This window comes from Diadema antillarum, unplaced genomic scaffold (assembly GCF_040938485.1).
Source record: "Diadema antillarum isolate AM-2024a unplaced genomic scaffold, OU_Dant_1.0 seq00001153_RagTag, whole genome shotgun sequence".
Classification (NCBI taxonomy): domain Eukaryota; kingdom Metazoa; phylum Echinodermata; class Echinoidea; order Diadematoida; family Diadematidae; genus Diadema; species Diadema antillarum.
In genome coordinates, this window is record NW_027271964.1 from 437,501 (window position 1) to 459,070 (window position 21,570).

A 21,570-nucleotide genomic window follows, 5' to 3' on the forward strand; every position below is an offset into this window, starting at 1 on the left:
TAGGAGGATATCGGCTTGTTGCGCTATTTTTACACCCCTTTGTTTGGGCCATGGTATCATCTTTTATGAATTTGCATGTACGTATGTCTCCTTGAAAAACTTAGCTGCGTCCTACTTGAATCATCATCTGCCCCCTAAAAATAAAACGCAGACTGAGAACACTTCCATCCCTCTTTGACTCCCCTTCTCCTTGACTGTTGCCATGGCAACCACCATTTCCCATCTGAAAGTGGATGCTCTGTTGCAGTCTCGACCCAATACCTTATTCCAGAATATTGTCTAGGCAGGAGGGGAGGGGGAGGGGGGGGGGGGGGGGGAGGGTATTGACAGAGATAGTGAGTAACAAATTAGTAACAGCTTGAAATAGTAGAAATGTGATAACACACTTGCTCAGCGCAAAATCTCCCCCCCCCCCAAAAAAAAAAAAAAAAAAAAAAATGGGAGAGAGAGATAGAGGCCTTTTAAGGACTGTAATCCACGTGCTCCATTTTATGGTACTGTAAATTCAGAGAGTATTGACAACTACTGAATTTTAGAGAAATGTAGGCCGTGAGACAGTAATGAAAACAAAGAATAAAGGGTTATTAATGAAAAAAAAGTTCTACTATCATGATGAAGATACAGCCAATATACAAAAGAATTCAAATTTATTAATATTTCTCTTCTGAGGATGTTCTATTTCAGTGCTTGGATTCCAGCGTGTATGCATGAGTTGTTGCAATATCAGACAAGCCTTAGGCTGCGTTTATCTAAAAATTTTCTGAGGCAGAATCACGATCCTAAACGCGTTTGAGGCATTTTCAGGGGTTAGATAAACGCAACTGTGTTTTCAAACGTGTTTAGGAACGCCGTTTTGAAACGCCTTTCAAAGGGCGTTTTGAAACACGTTTGAGACCACGATCGCCGTTCTGTGAGTAGATAAACGCAATGCCGTTTTGAAACGCGTTTATATCTCAAGGTCAAATCCCAGCTGTTTCCGGTTGTGCTCTCTGCCCATTATTTGTGTGTGACTGATGAGGCAGGTTTGGTGGTATGCAGTTGACCTTTACTTCCTGGGTCGAACGGCACAAAGCAGCCGCTCAGTGACAACACTCGAATCGCGATTGTATGATGGTTAGATAAACGCGGCACCCCGAGAATCGCGTTTCAAACCACATTTGCAAACACCATTCCAAACGCGTTTGGAAACGTGATTCTCTCTCTAAAGTTAGATAAACGCAGCCTTAGTCAAACCTTTGGGTTTTGGTTTAATGGTTGGTTTCAAAGAGTCATTTTATGTGTTAAATGGCTTAACATAGAAACACTTTATTTTTTATTTTTTTGCAACTGGTCCTACATTACTGTATGCACAGCCACCAAATGATAGTTTTCTACTATTTAATGTGTTTGCTTTAGCCATCAGAAGTTAGAATATGTCTTACATGAATTTTTTTGTTACACCAAAATATGATTTTTGCTGTAAAAGTGCTTTTGCCCCCTGTGCATCAGTATGGTTTACGATCTGCAGTCTAAGGCCGTGTTTATAAGATTTTGCGTGGCTGCTGAGAATCGCTGTTTTGAGATCGCTGTTGCGTTTATAAGATTTTCAAAACACTGTTTGTAGAGAAACACTTTTAAAATGCACTATTTTGTGCATTTCAAAACACTGTTTAATTTACAGCTAGCATTTATAAGATTTTTTTTTTCTAGCTAGAAACACTGTTTTGAAAAGTGCTGAGTTTTGAAACACTGTTTCTGGCCAGAAATAAAATCTTATAAACACGGCCTAATTTATGGGGTGGGGTGTTGACAGATGAACGAGTTTGATATCCGCCTCACTGACCTGTTATGACCTATGCTTGCATCTGTTTTAAATAAACAGTGCAGTGTTTAGGTCCCAGCTGTGATGTACACAAGTAATGTTATTATTATTTTTTTGTTGGCATACTGTAGGTGTACCTTCCTCTTGCGCAGTAAACCCCAAAATCCCTTGAGGTGTACTTGAAGAGTGAGAACACAGATGGAATTCGTGGAAAGAAGGATGGTGTTCACTGGATGAGGTCAATGCCTTTGATTAACCCTTTCTCTCTCATGCACATCATTTGAAAACAATCAAACCTCTTGACTTCCAGATATTGGGATGCCCTATAGACTTTGCACATGGCACAAAGAGTTCTATTCTATGCAATGGGTTAATTGTGTGGAGTGTCTTGAGCTTTGGGATGAAAAGAGCATAGTGACTGGATGTATTTTTTTTAATTAGGTACTCAACTACCAGCTCAAAAAAAAAGTACAGGTTTTTACAAATCAACTAGCAAATACAAACTTTTGAAAATGTTGCCTATTCTTATCATGTTTAGCAGCAGTAGCGTATTCAGATTTGTAGTTTACTTAAAAAAACAGAAATTAGACTGGATATGTTAGTTTATAACTGAATTTATTCTCTGAATGCTAAAGAAATGAGGAGTCTTATTGCAAAAATAGGCTAAGTTCCATTTTTAAACCTTTCAAAGTAAGTCCATCATCAGATAGAGCAAAATAAAACCTTTCCAGTAATACCTCACTTGTAAGTTGTAACATAACAAAGAATATTCCAAAAGTTATGATTAAAAATATCCTGTACTTTCTTACTATTTTTTTAATGGTGTGTTTTAGCTGCTTTAGTCATAAATATCTCAACTTAGCAAGAATGGAGTTAACTTGTTTTGTGATAAAAATCTTCAAATGCTGGACTAATTTCTGTTCCGGATGTACCTCTGAGCACAGGTTGTCTTTGTGCCCCGATGTAGTTCTCCAGCTCCTTTTGTGTACCCCTCTTTCATGCGTAAGGCAGTCAGAGTCAAGTAACAGTCAATAGTTACCCCCAAAAGTGTCTTAGTGTCCTTAACCTTCTCTTACCTCCACCCCCCCCCCCCCCCCCACCAACATTGACGTCACGATCCCGGCAACACCATGGCAGTAATCTCCCTTCATGGTCCTCCCTTTTGCACAAACCTTGCCCCGTATGCTTGTACTCCTAGCATCGCTGTCATGTTAGGCAGCAACTTCCCTCGGTTGACCCTCCATGTTTTAAGGGAGATCATATTCAACTGAAGAGAAAATTGCTGGAGGCAGCACCCTCCCTTTACTATGAAACCCTCCTGCCTTTAAAGGGTGTGTACGGTTCTGGTTGAGGTGAGGATTTAGCTTTTAACGTTTTGCGAGATATTCAGAAATCACTCTATGAGATGTCAAAGAGCATGCAATTCTAAGGGGTATCAAAAGTTTACTTGATGAAAATCGATTTTGAAATGGCTGAGATAACCAAAAACAAGGTGAAACAAAGGGATCCTAATAAAAGGCATGGCCTGTCGCCTTTTATTATTATCACTTTTTTGGATATCTCAGCCATTTGAAAACCAATTTTCATCAAATAAACGTTGAATCCTTCTTAAAATTACGTGCTCTTTCATATTTCATAAGAGGTTTCTCGTTATCTCACTTACGAATGTTCAAAACATGAATCCCCACCTCAACCAGTACTGTACAGTCCCTTTAAAGGCATTATTTACACTTTGCAGATGAAACAAATACCCAGCTTTAGAGCTTCAGAATAGTTCTAAAATGTGAGTTAGGCATAGAAACAACCAATGAAAAAAATTGAATCAGTATGATCATTGTTTAAGTATTGTAACAAAATGTGAACAATAGTTATCATGAAAATGTTTCTAGACTAAACCATCTATAGTTATGGTTTAGTCAGAAAAATAGTGATATCTCCTTATAATTTAGTCTTTATTGTGAAATTTTTGTATGGCAGGATGTTTTGTGATAAACCTGACCTACACATAGATGCACAAAATGTGATATCTCGAACATTTTTAAATTACTGCTCTCAATGGTAAATTGTACCTTTAATCAAGGAAATTGTATTTGAAAGAGAAAGTTGATATTAGAATTTAAGAAAAAGGTTACTTGAATCGTGTTGAAAAGTTATGACGAGAGTAAAACGTGGACCATGATGGATATTGCAGTTATTTATTAACAAGGTCAGGCAGTCAGGAAACAAGTATTCCATGGGTGCTTTGGGATACACATAGATTTCTTGGTCATATGACTCTGTGATTGCTGCTGTTTCACTCAAAAGATATGAATTCCCACTGTTTTCATTTTAATAAAAAAGCCCTATGAAACCATAATGCTGCTCAAGTTTATTTACAGATGTCACCAGTTATCTAAGATGCAGATAAACAAATTTCAGAGTTTCAGGAAAAGTCCTCATCTTTCTGTTTCCTTGCATTTACAAAGGACTCCCCCCCCCCCCCCCAACAAAAAAAAAAAGAAGAAGAAGAAGAAGAAAGAAAGAAAGAAAACAAATACAGTATAATCAATATGTTTTAAGTCACTGCATGGAATATTCTGAAAAGAGCCAAACACAAATTCTTCAAATAAGAAGTGATAGAATGTAAACAGCTACTGGATATCTGTAGCGCCCACTTTCCCATCCTAAAATGCTGAACACTCATTTCCTTGATCTTGATTTCATTAACTTACAAGACGCAGAAATCAATCATACGAGAAGTGGGAACTGTTGAACGTGATAGAAACTGGTAGTCTTGCTGTCATATTAGAACTGAACAACAAACAAGATAACCTGACTCTGTATCGCACGTCGCTTGACTCATTTGGGTTGTCTCATAGACCCTCATTGAGTCTCGCACTCTGCAGATACATCTTGCAATGTTGGATGTAAATCTCATATTTGCCGCTGACCTCCAATAAAGCACCTGGACACCCCAGCTTTGTGAACATCCCCTTGTTGAATGCTAATTAATCTCTTTGGTACTCCCGAATCCACCTGCTCAATAGTTGCAAAAGGACTCAAGTGATGTCAGAAGCATCCATCAAATCCCACTCCTAGGTAAAGACTTTCCTCACACAATCGATTCCAGCGGAATGACCCTGACCAGAGCAATCTTTCCTCCAGGTACCCCTCTGCCCTCAAACAATAGATTACTAAGCCTTGCGGTCAAGCTACTTAGCTCTGGAAGGGTGAGTCTAGGGGCGTTTACATTCTGGCAGCAAGAGAGTCTGGAATTTTCTCATGTTTTGAGCTTTCTTTAGATGTTGCGAGGCAACTTCTTCGATTTTGTGACAAACCAATGTCAAAAATGTGTGATCGCATGATCTCATCTGTATCTATTTTGTGAGAAGATTAACCTTATCTTCTTATCACTTTATGCCTTTCCCATTCATATCATCATCTAAATCGTAAACAAACACATGGCAACATTGTCCAAGTTTAGATTCACATTTAAAAGCTATTAAATTTGACTAGCTTTGAGTGGAGTTGATGTCGTATGACATAATCTGACTTGATTAAACCTGATTTGCGGGTATTTGATATAATATATGATTTGATCTGATTCAAACTGTCACATATGATTATTAACTAGACTATTGGCTAGATTTGGTTTGCTGTGTCATTTATGTATACATCTCAAGTGTAGGGCATGACTGTGTAATAGATCTATAGCATGACAAACACTGTAAATGCCACTATGTGAACAGCAACCAGGCTAGTTTAGGCTGCATTTACAGAAGAAAGTCTGAAATGCGATACGAAAGGTCTTCTGATAGTTGACATTTCTCGAGGAAATACTAATTTCCCTCAAAGTCAAAGGCCCAGAATGTCTCTCTCTCTGGAGACTGTACAGCTGTACTTCAAGTGTCTTCTACATGATGTAAAAAATGCTTGGCCAAAAGTAAATTCTCACATTGCAAATACGATAACTTGGAGTAGAGTTCATATCATAGATTCAAAATGGCATTTTATACTGATTCACTCTTGTTAGATATACAATTTGTGGTTAGAAAGATTTTATTAGTTATTCCTTTTTTTTAAATGGCTCAATTTTTAAATAGCACAAACTTGACTGTTTGCCATTTGTGTTGTGCAGGCAAAGATGGAGCAAGATTAGATAACTGATTGTGGAATGAATGATAATAGTATTTGAATTAAATTCTGCCACAAACCATCTGAGAGAAGGCTATCATGGTTGCCCCTTTGTCCTAAGGGACTTACAGGTCTCACACTTATAAAGATTTCTCCCTAGACACACAGGATAAACATAAAAAATTTAAATATTATATAAAATACATGAAAGATTCGGTCCTTTTGATGTTTCATACCTGAGCTGAGTAGATCAACGTATTTTGTGCCAGAATTAGCAAGGGTATTTCTTTCTTGTTCTGCTGAAACTTTGCACAAGTGTTTTTCACTCATAGATATCACGTGTTTTCTGAGCCTACGCCTAAATTCCTAAATTCAAAAGAGATCATGTCCAGCATCCAAATGGGGTGTATTTAAGAGGGATTCAACCAGTCAACTATACCCATTTAGTGCATAACAGGCTGGTATGAGTTATTTTTGTTTATGATTTTTTTTCCCCCCAGATTCGAATTAATATGATCTTTAGCATGAAAAAGTGATGGGGCTCATGCTGGTCCAATTTATACTGGTCTGAGTTCTTTAATTCATTGTTACACCATGATTGAGTTGACTTAAAGTAGATGTGTAGGTAGCAATAGTGGTGGTAAGTGCATGGATAATACCCAGAATGATTATCATTTCATTTTGTTTCATTTCTTGTTATTTCAAACAAAATTTCATTACTGCTAATTCTACCATTACTACTAATGATAACTATAATCATACTATTAATAGTAATAGTTATAATGATAATAATAACAACAGTAATTATAACAATCATAGAAACCATTACAATAACAGTAATTAGAATAATAACAGTGACAAGGATAATAGTGATATCAAAGAGTTCTCTTTTGCACCATGTTTGAATGGCAGAATGAACTCTCTGCTAAATTGTTTGTTGTCCCTATTAGGGACAATGACTTCTCCAAGCTAACAAGGACAAAACTTTGAATTTCTTGGACAGCCAGGCTTTGACCGGCAGTCAAAAGTGCATTGCACTTTGCTTCCATTATTTGACTGTGAATTTCCAAGTCACTCGAGTCTGTGCGGTCCAAAACTTGGCATGCGGTCATCCATTTGTTTCCACGTGCTATTTGTCCCATTGATTGAGCCAAGTGTATGGCTGTTTGTATGTGAGTGTGTTTGTGTGTGTGTCTGTGATGTGTGGTTAGAATTTTGGCCCATACATGTAGTAGTCAGGGGTGTGTGTACAGGTGAGTGAAATAATCTATTGAGAAGATTGTGCTTCTTGCATTATGGCAATGTACTTCCATTGAAGGCTTCTTATTCCATGCCTGTATAGTGCAGTGACCTGTGATTTTAAAAAGCTTGGATTACTCACACATGATATGAAATTATAAAATTTAATTTTGTCACATTAGGTGCATTTGTACTGTGTATGTGAGTCAAAACTTGATTTTTTTTTACATGATTAGCATATGAAGATGACTAATCTATAATATAAAGTATCCTTGAAATAAAACACAGGATTGTGAAAATATTAAGTGCTTTGTACAGATTTGAGCAATTTTTTTCATTGTTCTCATCTCATTTGCCATAAATGTAAAACTTAGTGTAAATGAAGAGTTTGTTTGCAAAAACCGATAAGTCCATATTTGCCAAATGGAGATATTTGCAATTAAAGGTCAAGAAAAATAAAGAGAATAATAAGAAAATGTTTGCTTCTTTTGACCATAACTTAAAAAACATACCTTTGTATGTAGTGACCAATATATCATTTAAAAGGTATTATTTTGTACTTCATGACAGAGACCATACTTCAAAATCTTCAAAAATGGACTTATCGGTTTTTGCAAACAAACCCTTCAAATGTACAGATTCATTTTATATCTGTGTCTTAATGTAGTATCTATGCAAGGCTGAAAACATTTTAAATCATGAAGTTTACCCTTCTCCCTCTTTCTCCTTCTCTTTCCCTCATCCTTTTCTCTGTTCCTCTTCCAACCAATCCATCCATCCATTTCTCAACCCCCTTCTCAACCCCCCCCCCCCCCCTCGCTTCTTTCTTCAGATGGAGCGGGAGATTGCAGTCCATGCTCAGCTGAGACATCCCAACATCGTGGGCTTCCATAAACACTTTGATGACGAGGAAAACATCTACATCTTACTGGAGCTCTGCAGACACAAGGTAGGTCCCTCCCTTAGCAACTGTCTCTAAGGAGGAGGAGGACTTTTCCGTGCTGGAAGGATGCTGGAGAAATCCTCTAATTTCCCATCATCACTGTGGGAATAGAGCAGAGATAACATATTGGCAAGGAACATTCTCAGTCACGGTTTTAAGTTTTACTAAAGTCTTTTTGGTACTGAAATTTGGCTTAAGAAAATCTTGCCTTGACCATCTCTTCTTTTTTATTCATTTTTTTTTTGTGGGGGGGGGGGGGGTAGTGGTGTGCTCAATTGGGTGTATGAGAAAAAAAAGATATTGTGAACACAAAGAAGAGCATTCTGAAAAAGTGCCAACACAGATGTTGGCTCAGTGCACTTAAGTTAAAGCAGTCATAAAGTTTGTCCATAAAGTTACTTCCCTGCATAAGCCTGTAGTACAAAACTTGTTTGGGTTTTTTTTTTTCATATTGCAATACTATTTCTGGTATTTATCAACATTACAGAGTTTTCAAGTTACTATTTTCTTGTGTGACCATCTTAATGAGGAATTTAACATTATGTAACCCCTTCCTCCCCTTCAAAAAAAAAAAAAGATCGAGAAAGTCCCCTTGTGTCATATTCTTTGCTTGCATTGTTTAAAATAAAATATCATTGCTATCGTAATAAACATATAGATAGGTAAGTAAATAGATGAAGGAATAAAATAATAAGTAATCGAATGAATGGATGCATGGATAGATAGAGGGATGAATGAATGGATAAATGTATGCTTGAAGGGTAGAGGTGGGATGGTAGTTCATTTGTGTCTCTTTGCAAAGTCTTACTCCCCATAGTTTACAGCTGTGATCAATGAGAGTTTTATGTCACATCAGATAAAGTAAGATGAATCCAGTCCAACATCTTGATCTGACAGCATGTCGACAATATAGAGGACATGATCTTAAGCAGGTCTGACTCTGGGTGATTTAATTTTTTTTCTCCCCAAAAACATCTTGCCGCAGCTACTACACTGTATTATCCGGAAAGGGGGGTGGGGTGCGGGGTGGGGATAGGGGATAGGGGATAATCGATAGATTGTATTTGTTTGTTTGTTTTTTAAATCATGGGTGATGTTTTACTGGTTATAATAAATGTATATTGTTATCCTGAATGTAAGATGTAAGACGTATTTTAATCTTACATTGTTATACATTTTATTCAACTTATATCATACTCAGTTTTATACTTTGATTGCCGTTTTAACTTGTCATATTTTGTATTGTACTTTATGTAATATATTGTTATAGATTGTAACATTATACTGTATCAAATTTGTTTCGAATTGTAAATTGTATTTCAATGTTTTTTATGTAATACAGGGCTCTCTTGTAAAGCAGTTTTATGTACTGAAGAGACTACCCTGTATAAAGAAGACAGAATAAATAAATAAATAAATAATTGGGGATGGGTTTTATAGTTCCTGAAAATGTTATCAGCCACAGAAAGAGCAGCTAGAAGAAGAAGAAAAAAAAATAGTCCATGCATGTTTGACCTCCTTGCCATTCCTGTACTCAACATTACAGAGTTTTCAAGTTACCATTTTCTTTTGTGATGAACTCCATGAGGAACAAATGAAGAGTTTGTTCGCAAAAACCGATAAGTCCATATTTGCCAAATGGAGATATTTGCGATTAAAGGTCAAGAAAAATGAAGAGAATATTGAGAAATTTTTTGCTTCTTTTGACCATAATTTCAAAAATGTACCTTTATATGTAATGACCAATATATCATTTAAAAGGTATTATTTTGTACTTTATGACAGAGACCGTACTTCAAAATCTTCAAAAATGGACTTATCGGTTTTTGCGAACAAACTCTTCAAATTCTTGTGATGTCAAACTTCCTGATAATAGGCAATGCACATGCAGTTTTCTGTGGGGATGTGAATACATACAGTATACATAAGATGTGTTACATTGTGTGGATGTGTAAAAAATATACTGCCCTGCTTTGCCATTGGGAAAGGAAGCAAGTGGCAAATATCCAAGTCTTAGTTTATGTTAGTGTCTTTAGATTAGACCAGTGAATGTTTGATTTGGCTGCCAAGTTCTAAGCAGAATCACCCAACCCACTAAAATATATTTTTATGCAGACTCACATTGTGATGATGTCAGTGGAAATGACAGAATGATGCAGTTTGCATATTTGAAGGAAATAACATTGTTGTTGTTTTTTGTCACTTACTTCCTTTTGGCACAGTCAGCCAGAGAATGCTGGCTGTCAGTGCACTAGAGTTGAAAAAGGGTAGTGACAACAAAACTCTGAATTCATCTTCACAGTATGCCTGATTTATTTGGTATATTTATTTTTTTTTTGTTTCTTGTTTGTTTGTTTATGTATGTATATATGGTTGTTGTTATTGTTATTGTTGTTGTTTGTGCATACTTTGATCAAGTGGTGCCACTGCAGGTGCAGTGGGTGACAAGATTTAACCCAAAGCTTACTGTGTCATTATTTTAGTCCTATATAAGGAATCATCATAGAGATAAATAAACCTCGGAGCCTACATATTAAATCTGTGTAAACATTGATCATATTATGCTTAGGACAGGTTGGTACTGCAAGTAGTATTTTTTACTGACATGTACATCCACAGTCAGTAAGTCATTACTGGCCAAAAGACAGAGGTAATGTGTAGCTGTGTTCCTTGTGGGTGTGTGTTTATTGGATCTTTTTGTAGGCCTATGTGTTGCCATAAGTGACTTTTTATATGGGCACTTATGCAACATGCTTTTAATACAGAACACTGCACATCTTCAACATTTTTGACTGGTATGCTTTTTAAGCATTCATCAGATGCCAAGGAAGTGCTGGTATCCCAATCAGTATTGATCCCTGGACAATTCTAATGTACATCTGCAGTAGCAGTAATAGGAAGATAAGATTGTGTTTGTATTGTAGATGTGGATTCATAATTTGTTTTCCCATCTTTTGGTAGGGGAGTGTTATTTTGAATATTTAGATCATCTGTCATTATTTCTAAACCAAAGCAATATCAAGAGGCCCAAAACAAAAGCTCAAATCAACAAACAATAATGTCGAGCAAGGTAACATACAGTTACTACTTCCCTTCCCTCCCCCACCCCCCACCACCGCCAAAAAAAAAAAAAAATAGAGAAAGAAAGTCTTCTTTTGTTTTGTTCTTGGCTTGCAGTGTTGTAAATGAAATATTACTGCCATGATAAATATGGAAATAGGTAAATAAACAAATGAATTAATTAATAAGCAAAATAATGGTTGGTCAGGTGGATTAATGAATGGATGGATAGATGTGTAAATAGATGAATAAATGACTGACTGAATGAATAAGTTAATTGTGAATGTTGGATGAGTGGATGGATGAATGGATAGATGAATAAACGAATAATGATTGTTAGATGAATGAATGAATAAGCAAATGAATGGTTGGATGCATAGATGGATGAATGGATGGAGAGATGAATGAATGAATGAATGAACAGATGAATGAATGAATGAATGGATGGATGGATGGATGGATGAACAAGTTAATTGTTAATGTTTGATGAGTGGATGGATGAATGGATAGATAGATGAATAAACGAATAATGATTGTTAGATGAATGAATGAATAAGCAAATGAACGGTTGGATGCATAGGTGGATGAATGGATGGAGAGATGAATGAATGAATGAATGAATGAATGAATGAATGAATGAATGAATGGATGGATGGATGAACAAGTTAATTGTTAATGTTTGATGAGTGGATGGATGAATGGATAGATAGAAGAATGAATAAATAAGCAAATGAATGGTTGGATGCATAGATGGATGAATGGATGGAGAGATGAATAAATGAATGAATGAATGAATGGATGGATGGATGGATGGATGAACAAGTTAATTGTTAATGTTTGATGAGTGGATGGATGAATGGATAGATAGAAGAATGAATAAATAAGCAAATGAATGGTTGGATGCATAGATGGATGAATGGATGGAGAGATGAATAAATGAATGAATGAATGAATGAATGAATGAATGAATGAATGGATGGATAGATAAAATTAATATGGATGGATGGATGAGTGGATGGAGAAAACGGTGTATGAAGGGTTCGACTGGGGTGGTAGTTCATTCATGTCTCTCCCAAGAAAAGCATTTTACTGCCTAGAATTCACAGCTGTGGTCAATTAGAGTTTTAATGTCACATCAGATAAAGTAAGATGAATCCATTCCAACGTCTTGATCTGACAGCATGTCAACCATGAAGAGGACTTTATCGTAGACAGGTCTGACTTTTAATAAGAAGGTCTGACTTAGGATGATTTGAGTAATCAGGGATGGGTTTTATAGTTCCTGAAAATGATATCAGCCGCAGAGAGAGCTGGTAGTTGATTTGTTCCTTCTGGCAGTAGAGATGAAAAGATCTAGGGTTGTCACATGCAATTACATGAGCAGGTCTTAAAGACTTCATTTTGTGATTACGTAGATTTGATTCTCAGTGTTTGCTTTCTTTAAGACTTATTTTCACATGAGATATAGTTTAACTGCCTGTTAGTTTTTCTCCATGAATCCCTACCTGAAATGAAAAGGTGCAAGGGAACAACAACAACAAATATTTGCATCACCCTTGTCTCTTGATTTGCCTCACTTCAATAATCTACATACCAATTCAAGGAAAGATGGCAAGGAGGGCACAACCAACCTTCTTGCCAGCTGGTATGGGGGATTCTAAATTCACTGTCAGCCAAGTAATATAAATGGACACTTGTCAAAATACCTATTTGGACCAGTGGAGAATATCTATTCAAGGAAATGACAGGAAGCAATTAACAAATTGAAAATGTCTTACATTAGAACAGAAATGTATATAAAAACAATACTTTGATAGCAAAATCACTAAAATGCTGTTGTTGTTTGATAAATAAGACAAAGCACCATGCTCCTCAGACCCATGATTTTATGTTCTAACTGCTTACAAATACAATGCTATGAAATACCCAAGGTATTTTTTTTCTCATCTTTGTAAATCATTTGATTATGTCAACAATGCTAATAACATCACATTAGAAGTCTATATGAAAAGAGTAATTTCTGAGAGAGTTTGCCAAGAAAATGACTGTAGAATAATATAAGCTGAAACATGGCTCTATAATTATTATTTTATGACTGATTACTTCTAGAAAAGCTGGAAGATATTACGTACTGTGAACATCTGTATTTTACTGTCCGTCAGCATAATATGCTCAGGAATGGCACCGAACAGATCAAAACCATAACATAATCTTTCATGCACTGTAAGAGCAACAATCGTGCCATGCAGTTGCACTAAAATGTTGAGCCTGACTGTAAAGCAAAATGTGTCGACCAGAGCATCCTTTCCGAGGGAGATCAGGGGAGTTTCCTGGTTTGGGGATTTGCAATTTTTTGGCAGAGATCCGCGCACGGGGCTGAGGTATTGGAACAGCCAGGAGCCAGTAATTGGTTCGCATTCGGCGGGGGCCATGTTTAAAGTCCCATAATGTGACATTTCCTGACTGAAAGCTGCTTCGTAGGCTCCGACAATTTGCGACCGTAGCCCAGGTGTTAGGTGGTTGCGGTATTTTAGGACAAAAAGGATGACAACATGGAAGAGAAGAGAGAGAGAGGAACTGACTACTGGCTATCTTTGCTCAATGCAATTCAATTCAGGACATCATATTCTCATGCTTTGAGGATTGTTAAGCTGCAAAAGTGCAGGGAAGTCAATATCTGGACTTGCTGGGGGAGGGGGACAAAATGAAGTGTGATTTTCATATCATAGATGCACCCTATAGCTAGTCCAAATATTTTAGTGAACCTTTTCTCAACCAGAATAGATATGACAGACCTCTTCTCCTCCCACACTGTTTTTTGTTGTACTTACCATCCATTTTTACAAATTATGGCATTTCGTTGAGGGATGAGATTTTATTGCTCTATGATAAGTGAACAATTGCCTTATGAGAAGAATGAGTACAAGAAAACAGGAATCATTTGTAGATTTACTTATCATAATGTTGGCTATCTAAAGTAATAGCTTTAAAAGTGCAAACAAATAGCTGTATAATTATCACCTTCAGTTTCTGATGCTATTACTACAAGCCTATATTATCATTATTATAATTATTATTATTATTATCATTATTATTATTATTAATATTATTATTATTATCATTATTATTATCATCATCATTATTATTATTAATATTATTATTATTATCATTATTATTATCATCATCATTATTATTATCAATATTATTATTATTATTATTATTATTATTATTATTATTATTATTATTATTATTATTATCATTATTTTACTACTACTACTACCGCTACTCCTACCAATGAAAATAATACTAATACTAAAAGTAATGATAATGCTAAAAATAATGAAATAATGATGAAAAATATCATTTTCATGATTGTTATTTTTCAATGATAACTATTATGTGTGAATTATATTTTATTGCTACTGTCATTATCATCATCATATTATTGTACTGATTGTTTTTATTACATATGATTGACTGTTATGCTTCTGTTCTTGTGATCTCCATGATGACGACAGTCCCTGCTACACATGCTGAAGCTGCGCAAGACTCTGACGGAGCCCGAGGTGCGCTACTTCATGCTCCAGATCATCGAGGGTGTGCGCTACCTCCACAGCCACTGTGTCATCCACCGCGACCTCAAGCTGGGCAACATGTTCCTCACCGACACCATGGGGGTCAAGATTGGGGACTTCGGACTGGCCGCCAAGCTGGAGTTTGAGGGGGACAGGAAAAGGTGACTGATACACAATGACCATTGAGAGTAGTGCTTTAGAAAGAAATGTTAGATAGATAGAGAGATAGAGAGATAGATAGATAGATAGATAGATAGATAGATAGATAGATAGATAATAGATAGAAAGATAGATAGATAATATATAGAAAGATAGATAGATAGATAATTGATAGAAAGATAGATAGATAGATAGAGATAGATAGATAGATAGATAGATAGATAGATAATAGATAGAAAGATAGATAGATAGATAATAGATAGATAGATAGATAGATAGAAAGATAGATAGAGATAGATAGAGATAGATAGAGAGATAGATAGATAGATAGATAATAGATAGATAATAGATAGAAAGATAGATAGATAAGTCGACAGATGGATAGTATGAAGATAGCTAAGATGAATAAAATCCTCCAGTAGAATGGTAATTACTCTGATAGATAGATAAATAGATGAAAAAAAATTGATGAATAAATAGATAGATGGATGGATAGATAGATAGATATAAAGGTACACTGTAAATAGATGAATAGATAGGCAAAAAGACAAATCATAGATTGATAGAGAGATGAATAAATACACAGATAGTGAGATAGACAGGCAGGCAGACAGGCAAACAAACAGATTAATAGATAAATGAACATACCAGATCTAGACAGACAGTCACAGATTAGTTGAATGGGTTTTGAGGTTGGTTATGATAGTTGAACATTTGATCTCTGGATGATATAAAGATTTTGAAGCAAACACTTCTGTAAGAAATGTTGAAGCCTGTTCAGCAGATAAGGTCCAAACCCATATTTGCAGTGAGTCAGCATTCTGTATAACAACATTTGTAGTACAGGTTAGAATGACAATGCAATAAGTGCATGGTATCTGGCAAAAATATCAAGTGAGCAAAAACAATCCACTTAATGATATTTGGAACAAAAGGGGAAGGAAGCCCTTACAGATAACAGGTTAACTGTTATCCCCAGTACTCAGCTTATCAGCTGGACCTGTATTCATGCTGACGTAATTGCCAGAGCATTGGGCTGGAATCATGCAGTGCAGAAGGGTGTCAGTGATTCATTCATTCAATCATTCACTCACTCATTGAATCATTCATTCCCTCATTAATCAATGCATCCATTCATTCACTCATTCATTCATTCATTCATTCATTCATCCATCCATTCACTTGTTAATGAATCAATGTATTCATTCATTCTTTCATTCATTCTTTCATTCATCCATTCACTCTTTCATTCATTCATCCATTCATTAATTCCTTTATGCATTCATTCAGTCATTCATTCACTCATTAATTAATGCATCCATTCATTCACTCATTCATTCATTCATCCATCCATCCATTCATTCATCCATTCATTCATTCATCCATACATTCATTCATTCCGCATTGAATCATTCATTCACTCATCAATTCATTCATTTGTTCATTCACTCATTCATTTATTCATTCACCCATTCATTTATTCATTCATTTAAGACAAGTATTTGATAAGTCACAACTGTTTATCACTACTTTGTATCAAAAGTGAACAGACAAATGGCATTATTTGCTCTGATATGTCTATGCAAATAACAGCTTTCATCCTAATGAATCAGGACAAACATTTTGTAGAGGAGTGTGCAAGAAGAAAATTAATTAAAATGGATAAAAAAGTGAAGGATTAAAGGGACTACAAAGGGACAATGAGATGAACTCTTATCAAGACTGATATTCTACATGACGTTATGGATGAGATTAGGGTTATGGATGGTCATCAGTGGTGCCCGGAAGTGTAATGTGACATCATCAATTCCGGTATTTCATGTATGGTACACCTTACTTGGACTACTGAACATGCTGACAGTGATCCCATTTGGCAGGATACAGGGCTCTTATATGTTGACTGCTAGCATTAGTGCTCTGGGGGTCGTGTTTACCTTTTCAAGGACAACTTCACTTCCCAGTATTAAAAGATACAGTTATGGCAGCCATCCCAACGCAAAGGATCACAGTAGATCCCATGTAACAACAGTGAGCTTAGTGGACAGGTAACATTATGACTCACCTAGGGAAATGTGTGTGTCCCGAGGCTTCCAATCCACAGTCACATTGTGATGTTTACAAACAAGTTTAATGACTTGGGTGTAGACATCAAGATAGATGCCTACAGATTTAACCAGAGTAAAGATTATAAGGGTCAAGGAACAAGATGAGGTCAAATTTTCTCTTTGTTTACGTGACAAATAGAACCCGACTGCCTTTTTCAGTCTCCAAGACAATGTCTGCATTTCTTGTAAAGCAAAGGTAATATTCCTTTTGTTGTTCCATACATCATGCCACAAAACAGCTGATTAAATCTGCTCCACCTTGAGCAGTCATGTGTGTATCCCACTGGGCTGTTCCGTATCAGTTGATCAGATAATGCATATGCATTTGCAGAGCACAAAATGATATGTGAAACCTCGGGGCAACATTTGTGAATTACCAATTTATAATTCATTCAGTGCATCCTTAATTTTTCCTTGTGGTGTTACAGGAGGTGCTGGTCTAGGCAATTCAAAGTCTTGGAAAATTCCTACTCATTAGGCATGAAAAGGTGACCCCCAAGGCAGAAGGGTCAAGCTATTTGGTAAAATGTATCACAGTGACCATGGACTGAATGTTGATCACTGCCCAATGAAAGGGATGTCATTCTGTACTGCAGTGACTCTCTCTTTAACATGAGAGATCCCCTGCCTTAGATGAAGGATGTAGCTTCAAATGAGGGCAACTGGACATGCCCTCAAGCTCCCCCTTGACCAGCTGCAACACCCCCCCCCCCCCAACTTCTTACACCATATCTGTGAGATAGCTTTGTGGGGGAGAGAAGATCTTAGAGCAGCTTTTCTAGTGGTTAGCAGAGAAAGATGACAGGGATGAATAGGGATTAAGTGGTTTTGACATCAGACTGGTCAACACTCCCGTCAGGGTGTAAGGATATGTGGGCTAGGTGTGACTTAGCACCTTTAATGAGCTGTGATGCAGAATGATCTCATGCCTGATTTTATACCAACCTCAGATCTAGTCCCTGCTCATCAAACTTATGCAAGGCCTTCTGTATTCACACTAGCCTTGAGGTGTTATATCAGTGCAAATTGGGGTAGGGGATTATAAGGCATGTATTAGCACATGGGGAACCCAGGTTATATGAAAGTGATAATGAATTTTCATTTCAGAGAGTAGGATTAGTTTATTGAAATCGAAGTGTTGGATCTATAGGGTCAATCAGAATGTATTATGCAATCAATGATTAAAAGAGGTTTAATCTTCATTGTACTGTGTGAAGAGCTATAAATTAGGTGATATCTCGAGAGGTTATAAATGCAGATTAGGATCAAAATTTGTCCTGTATATGACAAAATCTGCTCTGTCTCTCTAATCTTCTAAATTGAAATTTGGCACGAGTTGAAAGAGAACATTTCTTGCGAGACATGATAATGTCACAAATCAGATAAACATCCATACATCACAATCCAGCCAGGATATGATGGGTTCCTCAGGCATTCAGTAATTTGTGACAACCAGATCAAAATCTCTGTCTGTCTGTGCAAAAAGCCTTATATTTGTCGCATTGCATCTCCACCCAATTTATGAACATATTTAAACAAATGTTCATTCATTCATTCATTCATCTATTTACCCCATCCAAGCATCCTTGTTCTCATTCATTCACTTATTCATCCATCTATCCATTTATTCATTCATTCATTCATTCAACCATTCAATTTTTCATTCATTCATTCAGTATTCATCCATTCATACACTCATTTGTCCATTAATCTATGTATTCATTTAGTCAGTCACTCACTCAGTCAGTCATTTGTACTTTTATACCTATACCAACCTTACACTCTACATCCATATGCTACACAGAGTGTATTGGCACAACTTAAATATTCATCTAAATGCCACAAACCACACAGATTAAGAATGGTTCTCCAATCATCCAATAATTCTTACCTGGAAATCAGAGCCTTAGTAGTACCTAATTATAGACAAAGCCTCAAATTCTTTGGTTGCAACTCAACCCCACGTATATCTTTGCACTTTTGCATACTGACACGGATTTTATAGACAAAGAGTACTTTGCCCAGATCTTTCTCAATGAGTCCCCTCGGAAATAATTAAAGGACTACACTTTAAACAAGTATCTCATTGCACACCCAGTGAGGTTCGGGATTGCTGTAATTCATCATTTCCCATCTTGAATTTAAATGCAAATCCTAACATGGTGAGTTTATAAGTCAAGCATCGAAAGACATTCTGCAATGACGCCAGCGAACAGCATTTCAATCAGTACAATCCAAACAAATGAAATCTGCACATCTAGATCTGGTCATTGCTTCAACAAATCAACCATTTTGGAGTTAGGATTTATAGAAAAAGTTTAAAGATCCAGAAACAAGCAAGTAATCAAGACTTTGCCATTCACATGGGACATCGATCAGGTTTTGTTGTTGTTTTTGTCGTGCACCACGTAGTGGAAGCAAGATGTAGGCTTCACTTTTCTGTTGTCGGCGGCGACAGCATCATCATCGGCGGTGTTATCAACATTTTGGTGTACTCTCTCTAACTTTGCACAGTTTTGAGCTATGACCACCAAACTCACACCACAAATACATCATCTAAAAATGTTGGTCACCTTTGAATATGGGTGCAGTCCAACAAGGTCAAAGGTCAATGCACTTTCTTATAAGCACTATACATGTAGTATTGTAGTGTACTCTTAATAACTTTCCACAACTTTGAGCTATAACTACCAAACTCGCACCACATATGCAAGTACATCACCTAAAGATGCCAGTCAAGTTTGAATGCTGGTGAATTTTTTCAAGGTCGAAGGTCAAAATGTCAATAAACATTCCCTGATTTAAGCGCCATATAATTTGTGCTCTCAATAACTTTCCACAGCTTGAGCTATGACAACAAAACTCAACCTGCAGGTACATCACCTAAAGATGCCAGTCAAGTTTGAATATTGGTGACTTTTTACGAGGTCAAAGGTCAAAATGGCAGCAAACTTTCCCTGATTTAAGTGCCAAATAATTTGTTCTCTCAATAACTTTCCACAGCTTGAGCTATGACCACAAATCTCACATCACAGGTGCATCACCTAAAGATGATGGTCAAGTTTGAATATTCATTAAGTTAGACAAGGTCAAAGGTCAAAAGGGTAATGAAATTACATTGAAACACTATGATCACAGGTTGCTATATGCGGTCGAGATATCACTTGGCATTTGGCATGTGTTTGTTTGTTTGTTTTTTTTTTTTTGGGGGGGGGGGAATCTGCATCGTATTGATGGCGTCTGTATGTGTAAAGGTTCACTACTGTAGTCTCCATTACAGGGGTTCAGGGGTTTTGTGTTAAAACAGCTGTGTCTGCTCAAGGCCTTCATGTAGGAGAGTGGTGAAACCCTTGTCTCCTTGAGCAACCCAAAAACCTGAAACTGTGACTTGGCAACAAATTCCACCCTACAATACATCACTTCTCAGATTAGAACCGTGATTGCCCGATTTCCTCGTCTCTGCTGCATGCTCGACTATCTCCTGCCTATGACTCAGTCTTGGGGGGGGGGGGGTAGAGAGAGAGGGACAGAGACGTAGAGAGAGAGAGAGAGGGAAGAGATAAGAAGACATAGGGATTGAGAAGGGTTGTGGGTGCGTGTGCTCGTATTTGCTCGTATAAGTGAGACAGCATAAGAGAAACATATTGACAGAAACAGAAGATATTATCTGTTGATCTATTGACTTAATATGTGTATATGTGTGTACATGAGAGACAGAGAGAGAGAGAGAGAAGGATAGAAATAAAACACATCAATAGAAGAGCGGGTAGAGAGATAAACAGAGATAAATGAATACACTAAAAAGTAGAGAATAAAAAAAGTGTGGTACTTTTTGCTGATATGCTCATGAAAATGAAGGAGGAAAGAGGAGTAAATAGATCCATTTACAATGCTATTCCCCTTCTTGTACCAATGAGGTGTTGTTTTGGTGTTGTTGTTGTTTTTTTTTTTGCTGTTTTGTTTTGTTTTGTGTTTTGTTTTTTTTGGGGGGGGAAGATGCTTGTAGATGTTTGTAAATTAGGGAGCTCTGTAAAGGAAAGAGAAGACATTTTTACAAATCAATACTCATTAATTAAACACAAAACTGATAGATTGAGATCAAATGTGGCAAATGATAAGGAGAAAGACAAATTGATGAATACCATCAGGAGCTGGGGAATGGGGGAGGGGGAAGGGTGACAGCTGTGGTTGGGGAACAGGTTGGAAGTGATGATTGGAAAGCAGGGATAGAGCTTGTCAAACACAGGCAGTATATGTCCAGTCAAATCCAAGCCCTATCTATATATATATTTTTCAATCTTTTAATGCAGCAGTGAATAGTTTATTATCAGGTTGGTATGAGGCTTCCTTCCTAGGTTGTCTGAGCCCCAAAAATAAACTACAATCTTGTATTTGTGAAAATTATTTTAAAAAAAAGAAAGAAAGAGAGACACGCCGAGGAAGAAAGGGATAGGGCAAATAAAGTCAGTCTAAAAAAAAATAGAAAGAAAAAGAAGAACATGTGAAAGGAAAAAGAGCTAGTGAGAATAATAAGCTCAAATGACGTGGTATGTTAGGGAGACACAAAAGGGCAAA

The 21,570-nt window shown here is 36.6% G+C and overlaps 1 protein-coding gene across 1 annotated transcript in view; it reads left to right on the plus strand.

Annotated features, from left to right (window-relative positions):
• Positions 1-21,570, plus strand: part of LOC139744279 (serine/threonine-protein kinase PLK1-like) — a 78,840-nt gene that overhangs the window by 45,060 nt on the left and 12,210 nt on the right. Inside the window, exons 4-5 of the mRNA XM_071654723.1 lie at positions 7,986-8,102; positions 14,675-14,892. Of these exons, the coding sequence (XP_071510824.1) occupies positions 7,986-8,102; positions 14,675-14,892 (335 nt within the window). The remainder of the gene's footprint in view (positions 1-7,985; positions 8,103-14,674; positions 14,893-21,570) is intronic.